At 43.7% G+C, this 12537-nt stretch overlaps 1 protein-coding gene across 2 annotated transcripts in view; it reads right to left on the bottom strand.

The window, feature by feature from the left end:
• Positions 1 to 12537, bottom strand: part of uhrf2.L (ubiquitin-like with PHD and ring finger domains 2, E3 ubiquitin protein ligase L homeolog) — a 91852-nt gene continuing 79315 nt past the window's right edge. Inside the window, 3 exon segments of one of the 2 annotated variants that reach the window (NM_001097915.1) lie at positions 504 to 1583; positions 10839 to 10937; positions 12031 to 12191. In NM_001097915.1, the coding sequence (NP_001091384.1) occupies positions 1437 to 1583; positions 10839 to 10937; positions 12031 to 12191 (407 nt within the window). In that variant the 3' untranslated portion in view covers positions 504 to 1436. 2 annotated transcript variants of the gene reach the window in all.

The following is a 12537-nucleotide window of genomic DNA, read 5'->3' on the forward strand; positions in this document are numbered from 1 at the left end:
TCCAGCAGCATAGTGGTTTATTTGCATTAAAAAGGGGAAAAAGGGGAAAAAACATTTCCATGACCACAATGAAAAGTCATATATGGTTATAAATAATATTAGGCAATTTGTGGCTATTATATAGTGGTAACAATCTTCGGATCCGACAAAAAAAAAAACCCCGATGGCTTTGAACATGCTTTTTCATCCCTACTAACCAAATGATTATACAACCAAGAATACAGAAGTCACTTCATACCAGTATCCAAACACAATCTCATGTAACAAAGCTCAAGCTCAGAAAGGGGCATTTTCTTAGAAATTCGGAGAAAATATGTATATATGCGAGTGCCGTCACCTTGGGAATTATTTCATTGTTTATAAATGGACCGGCACCCAGGCAACTACTGAACTCATGGTGTGCGTTCCACATGGTTTGTGTATATAAAACATTGCCCAAAAAAAAAGGTTAATTTACTACGTCTACTGTAATTAGCATAGAGCAGGAAAAATCATAAGCTTCATTTCAAGAGTTATAAAATATTTAATAAGGTATATTTCTGGGATTATATGTTGTATAAAATTTGAGATCACAATAGGAAAATTTTTTAGACCCTCAGATCTATGACTAGCACCCACCAGCAATGCTCAGTATTGCCATTTATACAAGTCCTAGTGAAACATACAATTTTTAACTAATACAAGTGATCTTTCTTATAGAAAATATTATTTACTTAGCTAGACTGGCTTGATTATTTCTAAGTGCAGAAAACATTAGCAAAGAAGTAAAACAGTAAAAAAAATCCCAACAACACAGATCACTTTACATTAATGTAGCGACAATGCATATGTATTGTTATTAGTAGTCAACTTGCAGAAAAGCTCAACATAAGAAACTACAAATAGGCTTTACAAAAAGGAAATGCAAAAACAGTAAAGGATGAATCCAGGAAAGAAGAGGGAGAAATGCACGTTTTTATTTTAAAGCTAACATTTTCCTAAGTGCTGTCAGTGAACTTTGAGCCCTTAAGCCCTAGAAGAGTCAACAAGCTGTTGTCCTGCAATGCACTGTGAACTCTCTTGGTACCAGAGCTGATAAACCTCATAGACCAGACACAACTAAACATCCAAGAGGCAGTGGTTTGCTGAACACCAGCTGTCCTGATTTCCTCTCCACACACTCATTCTCCTGGTGGTCAGGGGCAGCAAAATTAAACAAGTAGGACTTTAAATGTGGGGCTTCGAAAGCCAGTCTGTCATTATGGTTATTCAAAATGGGAACAACACAGCTATTGTCCAAAAACGAACTTTTGAGAATAAGCTGTGTAATTTTTTCATAAATGAATTCCCCTGATCCACTGCCAATTTCTTTTACTTCGAAATGTCTTATATGTCTGTTAAAATGTTATAAAAAGTCGAAAATAGAACAAGCCACAAAAGCCTAAAAAAAAAAAAAATCACCGGCCTTTGCTATATCCAGGGAAAAACTGATCAAGAAGCGTTTGTAAAATTTTGTTGGCGACCATGTTGTATGACTTGCCTAGATCATAACGACAAGCAGGACAAGTGTAAACCTCTGCTCGGAAAGAACGTTGCAGGCAGCTCTGAAATGAAAACAAAACCGCAATTAAATAATTTGCAAACATGACAAAAATGCTAAAGGTAAAACAGTTTACACTTAAATAAACCCAAGCGCATGACTTTTTTAAAATGTTTAGTAGAAGTAAATCTAGAGCAGCTGGACTTGCTGAGTAAACACTCAAGAAGTTTCACTACTGATCCTAGCATCTTGGCATATAAATTCTTCCAATAATCCGATCACTGTGACGTTACTGTGATAGAATTACCAAGGTGTCATGCAACTCAGAGAGACAGATGTTGTGTTGTGAAACCACAGTGGTAAAGATATTAGAACAGCACTGTATGTGGCAGACAAAATATATTGGAAGCCAAAACAACACATACTTCAAGACAGAAACATAGCTGTGCAATGTGTTCTCCAGTATCTTCAATTGTGCCCAACTTGTACATAGAGGAAGTGGAAAGAAGGGCCTTACACAAATTCATCAAATCACTGGTTTAAATAGGTAGATGACACTTGGGAGAAAATCAGAACTCATAAGGTGGCAGCACACATTAACATGGTGCATAGTAACATTAAAGAGCACCAATCATAACTTAAATCATTTACTAAGTAAGGACACTATGTGAAAGTTCAAGAAATACAATTTTTGTTAGAATTGTTTGTATAATGTAAATCATCAGCTCACTATACCTTCTGCAAGATCTCCGCTATCTCCACTGCATTTCTAGCTGAGGCAGGCATCTTGGATTTCACTGTCTCCTCCTACCTATATCTCCACAGCTCTGAAATCTCGCACATGCTCCGTTGAAATTCCTTGGTTGCTTAGCAACTCTTCTAAGCTATTTTCAAATCAGCCAAACTTCTGTGTTAGCTGCTGTTCAGTAATACTGCCACCTATCTGGAAGTTAATGTGTGCCCTTAATTTTCATAATGACATCACCAGCAGGGGACAAGATAATGAAATCTCGTGATACTTCTAGTGGAGGAGTTTACTAAAATTAGGCATTCTGGGTAGAATACTCAGGGCAGTGCTACAATCTGAGCATGCTCCTGCTCCTTTGCATGTTATAGTCACTGTATGGACTCCCCATTTGACAAAGTAATGGATTTTTTAAAACCTGCAGTTTTTTGTTCAACATTTTTAGGTTGTACTAGTCAGATTGTTAATATATGTTTGATTTTGGCTGTGATAGGTGCCTTTAAGTTCACAAGGGAGGATGTCCATGAGAACACACTTGCCTTTTTGGACGGTTTGATATCCATACATGAGGGGAGGAATCATGAAAACAGAAGTATATAGGGAACCTACTCATACAGATTAATATTTGTTGTTCCACTGATTTTCATTCAAAGGGCCAAACAAGTGTATAAATACTGGTCAGTCACATTATGCTCTTTACTTGCCTAGATTGAGGGACACAGGCACCATGGGGATGAAGATCCTGTTGCTTGGAGAAAGGACACTAAAGGTGGCCATAGACGCAAAGATCCGCTCGTTTGGCAACATTGCCAAACAAGCGGATCTTTCCCCGATATGCCATTAACGAGCATGGCTATATTGGGGGTAATCTGATTGTTCGGCCGTATGGCCGAACGATCCGATTACGATGCGCAATGGGCTCCATCGGGATCAGTCGGGTCAAAATCAACCCTGACCGATCGACCAAACGACCGATCGACCAAACGACCGATCTCCGCCAGACGAAATATGTCGGCACACACAATCTGAAAATCGTACGAATCCTCGACTAGTACGATAGGATCTGTGTGTCTATGGCCACCTTAAAAGGTTAAAGTGGCTCCTGCTCCTGGCTTCATCCCCTGCCTACTTCCTAAATCCTCAGTTTTCTTTTAGTGTCCTCAGAAGGAGGACGGACACTTTGTGGCTGGGAGAGTGGTACAGACTACAGGTCAGGGCCATGCCATGATAGGGGTCAGTGTATTTCTGCCCGGAACCCCTCCAGCCCAGGAGTTTTTTCCTCACAATATAGTGCCCATCAGCCTTTCAGCTCTACGAAGGTCTGCAGGCAGGGGGATTGCCTTTCCCAATACCCTGGGTAACTAGTTTCCGCTCCCTGGAGGCTGCACTGGTGACCACATCAGGGTTACAGATAAAATGGGCAAAACACACGGCTGGCTGAGGAGGTAATTTTAACTTCCCGCTACACACTCCCCACATTCTCTCTTTCCATCACTATCTCCATTTACCCACAGAGGGTGATTACTTCCACAGGGGGAACCGGCGTTAGTGTGAAGGGGGGGATCCCTGCTTTACCCCCTCCACAGCATTTTCCAAGGCAGGGGTTAGTGCTATCTGGGCGCTTCTGTGACGCACACTTTTAGGTAGTGGTTAAGTACAGCTCACTGAGTTCACGCCCGACACAAGCATGCCATTTTGGAGCGGCTTCCTCTTTCCACGTGCATCTTTTCTCTTCTTCCCAAGACCCAGGCAACTGCACGGTCTAATTCCGTGTCATATTTTGCACGCTCCATATGCAAATCAAAATTTCATTACGCTTCGCTAGACAGGTGTGTGACTCCTGTAGGCCTGACCATACACCACCCCCTGCATTATACCAATAAATACAGCCCTACGTGCCAGCTCTGCAACAGCTACAGCTAGTTAAATGAGCCCAGATTCTGAATGGGTGTGTACACTATCTTTGTCGTGAGTGGGTCTTCAAAAACTAGCCAGAATACCGGAGACAATGGACAAGGTGCTAGAACACCTATCCACACAGCCTTACAGAACGGGCACCCAACTATCTGCCCTCCTTCCCCACCTTGGTCCCTCGAGGAGAAGGAGGAAACTTCAGGGGAAGAAGGAGAGATTCTGTCAGGAGAGGAATCTGATCAGGATCAGGATGCCCCCAGATCACAGAGTGAGGTGAAAAGCCTTATTCAGGCGGTCTTACAGGCTTTATGTCTAGAGGACTCCCCTACTTCTGCGGAACCAAACAAGAACATTTTTAAGAGACAAAAGAAGTCCTCTTGTGCCTTTCCAGCGTATGAACAGCTGGACAACATTGTTAAGGCCCAATGGAAAACACCTGACCACAGAGTACAGTTTTCAAAATGCTTTACTCAAAGTTATCCATTTTCCCAGGAATGTACTGATCTTTGGTCTTCGCCCCCAGCAGTAGATCCACCAGTCTCAAGATTAGCAAAAACCACAACGCTTCCGGTTGCAGATGCAAAACACCTGACCACAGAGTACAGTTTTCAAAATGCTTTACTCAAAGTTATCCATTTCCCCAGGAATGTACTGATCTTTGGTCTTCGCCCCCAGCAGTAGATCCACCAGTCTCAAGATTAGCAAAAACCACCATGCTTCCGGGTTGCAGATGCAGCATCCTTCAAGGATCCCATAGATAAATGACTTGAGGGATTCTGCAAGGCTATTTTCACAGTGGCAGGGGGGGGCACTGCGCCCCACCTTTGCAACAGTGTGGGTATCAAGGCCAATGGAAGTTTGGGTGGAGCAGGTGGCCCAACTCATCGACTCTGAGGACCCCTCCACGGAATTGCTCCTAGCACAAATCGCGGACAAAAATGCATATATATGCTTATCGGAAGGGCCTCTGCACAATCCATAGCAGCCAGACGTTTTATGTCCGCAGAACTTACTTCTAAGAGATCCCTGGTCAGTCTCCCATTTGTGGGAAAACAATTATTCGGGGGGCAACAGCACTTATTTAAGACAAAACAAGCCCAAAAGGACCACCTTCAAGAGAAGACAATTTTTTTCATCCATTTCGCCAAACACAGTCAGAGGCAAAGGACAAATAGAGAAAAACACCAAACATCCAGCCGTCCTAGGTTCCAGTCAAGACAGAACTCTTCCTGGTCAGGAAACAGAAACACAACAAAACCTACCCAGGACAAGACATCTTCCGCATGAGGTGCCCACCCCGAAAGTACCCCATTAGTCGGACGCTTAAAGGAAAACTATACCCCCCAAACAATGTAGGTCTCTATTAAAAGATACTGAGTAAAACAGCTCATGTGTAAAACCCTGCTTCATGTAAATGCACCATTATCATAATAGTATACTTTTTTAGTAGTATGTGCCATTGGGTAATCATAAATAGAAAATTGCCATTTTAAAAAATAAGGGCCGCCCCCTGAGATCGTAAGATTCACTGTGTACACATACAAACCACATGTAAGGTCACATGAGCCAATTAACAGAGAGAGTTCTGCCTTTTGCTTCCTCACTTCTTCCTGTTACAGTTAGTGTTGTAGTATTTCTGGTCAGGTGATCTCTGAGGCAGCCCAGATAGAGTCACGAAATGGTGGTTCAAGGCAAGAGATGTAAAAGGGCAATATTTATGTAAATATATATTCCAGTTTGGTAAGATTCTTTAATATGTCATTCAATTTGATATAAACTAACTGTTGCTTAAGTATTCATTTTGGGGGTATAGTTTTCCTTTAAGAAGCTTTCGGCAGGCCTGGAGGCAAACGGTCCAGGACTCTTGGGTCATACAAAATATTTCCCACAGCTATCTCATAGAATTCACACATTTTTCCCCAGGTTCTTCATATCAAGGCTTCCAGTAGGGGAACCTAATCGCTCAGCGTGTCAGGGAGTTCTATGCACCCAGTTCGATATGGGGGTAGTGGAACCCATCCCCTCCAGAGAAAGGTTTCTACTCAAATCTATTCATTGTGCCCAAGAAGGACGGCTCTTTTCGCCCTGTACACAACAAAACCCACCCAAGACAAGACATCTTCCGCATGAGGTGCCCACAACAAATGTGTCAAAAAGCAACATTTCAAGATGAAATCTATTCAATCAGTCCTAATGTCACTGCCTAATGTCACATGGCAGTGATCGACATCAAAGATGCCTACCTGCACGTACCAATACACCCCAATCACTTCCTCCACTTCTATTTGGCAGGAGAACATTGGCAATTTGTGGTGCTTCCCTTCGGCCAATCTTCCGCACGCAGAGATCATGGCAGCGGCCCTAGGGAAGCTCTGATTACAGAGGGTCGGGGTTATTCCATATCTGGACAACCTCCTGATCAAGGCACTATCCAACTCTCTGGGCCAAATACATCTCTAGACAGTGATGAATACATTGACGCCAGAGTCGGGCCACACCGTGCAAGCGCCCTAGACAACCTGGCCACGCTCGGTGCCGGCTGAGCGCACGCGAGTGAGTCGACGCTGGCGCGCAAGCGCCAATCTGTGTGCGCGCATGCACGAAAGTGAAGGAAGACGGGGAGTGAAAGGTCCGGAATTGGGTAGGCGACAGAGCAGGTAAGTGCCTGGCGCCCCCCCCAGTTTTGCACCCTAGGCAAGTGCCTACTCTGCCTACCCCTAGTTCCAGCCCTGATTGACGCACATGGGTTGGTGTATCAGTTTTCAGAAATCAAAACTTATTCCGTCCCGGAGTACAGAATACTTAGGACTAGTGCTAGACACTTCGGCGAGGAGGGCCTTCTTGCCACAAGACAAGATTTTTTCTCTTTAAAACTGACTAACAACACTGCAGAAAACAGAACAAGTACCATTACGCTCTGCAATGAGAGCTCTGGGGACAATGGCGTCTTCCTTTGCACAACTACACACCAGACCATTGCAAGCACTGATCTTGCAACACCAGAGGAAGAACCAGACAAATCTGGAACATAGGCTACAGTTATCAGACACAGTCCAAGCATCACTCTCCTGGTGGCTCCAACCAACAATAATCCACACAGGAAAACCATGCCTCAACCATAGGTGGATGGCCATCACAACCCAGCAAGTCCTAGGGGATCGGACAGTGCAAGGAAGGAGACGAACAGTCGCTCCCCATCAACATCCTGGAACTCAGAGCAGCCTACCTCTCATTGCTACATTGGTCACACAGTCTAAGAGGCCTGCCAATACGAATACAATCCGACAACGGTGTCTTATATCAACCACCATGGCGGCACAAGGAGTCAAGTGGCCCTTGCAGACGCACAGAGGATTTTAAGCTGGGCGGAAAAGGCAGTGCCAGCCATCTCCGTGGTTCACATGCCAGGAGTGGACAATTGGATAGCAGATTTTCTCAGCCACAAAACAATAGATCACGGCGAATGGAGCCTACACCCAGAGGTTTTTCAGCAGATCGTGTCAAGGTGGGGTATGCCCGAAGTCGACATGTTGGCTTCTAGGTACAACAACAAACTAACGCGAATCATCGCAAGAAGCAGAGACCCACTAGCATTGGCAGTAGACGCAATAGTGGTACCTTGGCCATTTCGCCTAGTCTGCATCTTCCCTCCACTGGCACTGCTACCAAGGGTGACAAAAATATAAAGGCAGAAGGGGTAGAGGCGACATTGCCTACGCTGAGCATGGTTTGCCAAGCTCATAAGTCTGGCAGCAGACACGCCATTCCATCTGCCAGACAGGACCTATGATGGCAGGGACCTATGATGGCAGGGACCTATGGTACACCCAAATTCACCACAAATGGGTTTAACGCATGGCACTTGAGGCCTCAGTACTAACTAGAAGATTGGAGAAATACACCGGCACACAAGGATACTGCTGGCAGGCCAAGCCCTTGCTATTGCGTGATGCAACGTTTCAGGGAGAACCCCTTTGTCAAGCCCTGCCAGCAGTATCCTTGTGTGCTGGTGTATTTCGCCAATCTACACGTTGATTTAGAGGTAACTAATCCCTCTTTCACTTTGCACCAGGGAATTCCCGGTCCGGAAGGCCAGGGTGTGCGAGACTGTTTTGTTCCTTAGTACTAACTAGATCAGAAGTTCGTCAGGAAGCTATACCCACAATGTTGAGGGCCAGAAAACCTGTTTTGGCTCGTATATATCACAGAGTATGGAAGACCTTCATATCCTGGTGTCCCAGGCAAGGATTTGTGGCGAGGCCACAAACGCCCCTGGCGAGTCTATATGATAGAGACCCACAGGTTTGGTACGATTGTAACCTCTTGCATTTCCTTCAGGAGGGTATGAACAAAGGGAGGGCACTTAGTTCACTGAAAATTCAAGTGTCAGCCTTGTCTATTCTTTTTCAACAACAGCTGGCCCTATTGCCAAACATCAAGACCTTCATCCAGGGCGCTCTAAGATTGGCACCCCCGTACAGCCATCCCATACCTTCTTGGTACTCTCAGTGTTGCCGGACCATCCATTCGAACCTCTAGAATCGCTTCCACTGGCTACACTCACAATCAAGGCAGTATTTCTACTTGCAATCACCTCCGCTAGACGAGTCTCGGAACTAGCAGCTGTGTCCTATCGACCACCATATTCAATCTTCCACAGGGACAAGGTGGTACTGAGAACAATCCCGGAATTTCTACCAAAGGTAGTATTGGAATTTCACCGTAACCAGGATTTGGTAGTACCATCCTTCTGTCCTGAGCCAAAGACACAACCGGAACGAAAGCTACACACACTAGATGTAGTTCAAGCTCTGCAGACATACACTAAGGCGACTAAAGGCATCAGAAAAGTGGACAGCCTGTTTGTCTTAGCAGAGGGACCAAGAAAAGGTTTTTGAGTATCTAAGGCCACTATATCTAAGTGGATTAAGTCAGTTATACTGAAGGCTTATGCAGTGAGAGAACTCATTCCACTCGCTCATTCAGTACTTCTTGGGCGATTCAACATCAGGCTTCAGGAAGACAGGTTTGTAGGGCTTCAGTTTGGTCCTCCATTTACACCTTTTACAAGGTGCATACACTCGCCTCAGCCGAAGTGAGCTTTGGGAAGAAGGTGTTACGAACAGTCATTAACTGAACACTAGCGGTCAAGTCCCACCCTCATGGGTAGCTTTGGGACATCCCCATGGTGCCTGTGTCCCCCAATCTAGGCAAGAGAAAAATTGATTTTTGTACTTACCGTTAAAACATTTTCTCTTGACCTACATTGGGGGGGGGACTGGCCTTCCAACCCGATTAATCCACTCAATTCTCATTCAAGTTATAAGTTAAATTTTAAATTAATTATGTTAAGTTCAGCTGGTATTACCAGCAGAGAAGATTTATACTTGGCAACATGCTGTGCATAGCTTGCCTTGGGGAGGGTCTTCTCTTCTATAGCATTGGGCTACAAGGTAGGGCTAATCATCCTTCTTCAGCCAGAAAAGAGAATGTGTGGAGTGAGGAGCGGGAAGTTAAATTTACCTCCTCAGCCAGCCGTGTGTTTTGCCCATTTTGTCTGTAACCCTGATGTGGTCACCGTTGCAGCTTCTGGGGAGCAGAAACAAGTTACCCAGGGATTGGGAGAGGCGATCCCACTGCCTGCAGACCTCCGTAGAGCAGAAAGGCTGATGAGCACTATATTGTGAGGAAAAAACGCCTAGGCTGGAAGGGTTCCAAACAAAAATACACTGACCAGTATCGTGGCAAGGCCAGGACCTTTAGTCTGTAGCACTCTCCCAGCCACAAAGTGTCCGTCCTCTTTCTGAGGATTCAGGAAGTAGGCAGGGGATGAAGCCTAGAATAGGAGGAGGAGCCACCTTAACCTTTTAGTGTCCTTTCTCCAAGCAACAGGATCTTCATCCCCATGTTGCCTGTGCCCCCCCAATGTAGGTCAAGAGAAAAGGATTTAACGGAAAGGATAATAATCTATTTTTCATTGGCATCCCAAGGTTTCTCACATTTTCATGTGTATGTTAATATCATGTGACTGCCATTTACTGCATTCAGCCCTTACAACTTTTAGTAGACTTGAAAACAAAAAAGGCCCCGTGCTTGGACTGAATGACATTATAGTTTGTCTGTGGAAGCTAATGTGATCATGCACTAGATCCAAATCTTTTTGTGAGCAACAAATACACATTATTGGAAATCTTCCAGAAAACATAAGAATTAATTGATGACATCCTTGGCAACAGGTGTGATTCTCACCCCCCCCCCGAGACGGCTCCCGTGCCCCCCCCCTTCCCTGTGCTCACCTCTCCGATGGGGTCCACAGGAAATCTAGCTCTAAAAGTTACTAGGAGTTGCTTTTTGCCACCTCTTTTAATGTATATTGGAATATTGGAAAGTTGCGTAAAGTTAAATTTCCTTTCCATAAAAAAAGTTTGAGTGGGCTTCCTTAAACTACAAAAAATGGCAGCATCACTGGAGGGGACCTCTGGGTAAATTGTACATGTAGAGTACAGTAAATTAACAGTAAATGATTACGATACAACATTATAACATCTAGCTCTCATTGATTCATTAGCTGGTTCAGAATGATATTAAATCCTACTCAGAATAGCTGGAAGGCCCAAGGGTCTAGGGATTACATCTGTAAGACACAGGGAACGCACTTACTTTGCACACATTATGGAGGCAAGCAGTTGTTACAGGTTGGTATACAAGCTCCTGGCAGCAGACACACATGAAAGACTGTTCGACTTTCTTGAGAAATTTCTACAGCAAAAAATGGAAACAAATTATTTGTGTGTCCTTATGGAATTCCCAAAAGCGTATGACTTAGCAGTCCAGATAGTAAAATTGCTTGTGGAAAAACATATGCGTTGCTTCGATCTTCTGAAGTCACTTGAAGTTGCCTTGCAAAGAAACTTTGGGCAGCTTCACAACGCAAAGGTTTTACCACCAGCGATTTAAATTATTGCCGGAGAAGCACAACTGTTGCCTGCAGTTGTGCATTTTTATTGTGGGCGACAAACCTCCTCGTAGGGCCCTAACAGAAATGTTTTACTGAGCCTTGTATGCCAGATTTTTGGCTTTAAACAAACAACACCATAAATCTGACACACAAGGCTAAGCAAACAGCTTCCTGCTTCTGCAAGCACACTGTAGGCATTGTTTGCCCTTCAACAGAAATGCTCAGCTTGCATAATTTTCCAGCAAGAAGTTTTAGGCTGAGGTCACATGGTGCGCTTTTACGTTGTGTTTTTAAAAATATGCCAATGAAACCACATGCACACTATAAAATGTGTTTTTCAGCCTGTAGTTTTCTTCCCAACATGCATTTCTGGTTTTACTTGTTCCCCACAATTCCACTGTTACACATGTTCGAATGACACAATTCGCTGTGCGCCATCATTTCCAGTGACACTTCCCTTTTCCTTGTAGTGTCACATGCTCTGCACTAAGCCAATGTTAACACTTCTTAACTTCTTCATCATCTATTAGACTGATCATTAGTTCTGTATCAAAAAAGCCCTGGGAGAAGATATCTTCGAAGAATTTTTTTAAACTTTTGTGAAAAAAAAGCCAAGCGGATAAGCAATTTACATGTAACATGTAGCTGCTCCAATTTGCGGTTCTAAAATCGTAAAACTGCCCAGTGTGACCTCGCTCTTTCTGCATATGCTGTGAACTGGTAAATTTACACATTTTTTTTTTCTGACAAGCAGATGGGAAAAATTGTCTGTGCAAAGGAAACATTATTTGCATTATGCATATTTGCTTCTACTGACAACTGTTATTAAATATCCCAACATGTATACAATAAGAGTAAGAAAGTTGAACAAAAAATATGTAAGTTTATACATACAGGTCCTTCCTTGATGGACACAAGCACTTCGTCCCATAGTTTCTGATTCAGTGTGTCCTCTCCTATTAACCACTGCTGTTGTTGAGTGAGCTGGAATGCCTCTCCTTTTGAATCTTCTGACAGTTTCATAGACTTGATAGGGGGCTTAATCTCTTTGTCCTCTGAAAGATTCCATGCAATAGTGATGAATAAAAGTGAAGCTATAGCTTAAAGATATAAACATTTTTTTCTTTAGAACGCATCAGTTAATAGTGCTGTTCCAGTAGAATTTTGCACTGAAATCCATTTTGCAAAAGAGAAAACAGATGTTTTAATATTTAAATTTGAAATTTGGCATTGGGCTAGCCATATTGTCAATGCCCTCAGGTAATGTGACTTGTGCTCTGGAAAACTTCAGTCACTCTTTAATGGTACACTGCTAGTTGTAGTGGTATCACCCCAGGAGCCCATCAGCAGTTTATCAACAGAACAGCTAACTAGATAGCAATTACCGGACACCTCTGCTGA

This window comes from Xenopus laevis, chromosome 1L, assembly GCF_017654675.1.
Source record: "Xenopus laevis strain J_2021 chromosome 1L, Xenopus_laevis_v10.1, whole genome shotgun sequence".
Taxonomy (NCBI): Eukaryota; Metazoa; Chordata; class Amphibia; order Anura; family Pipidae; genus Xenopus; species Xenopus laevis.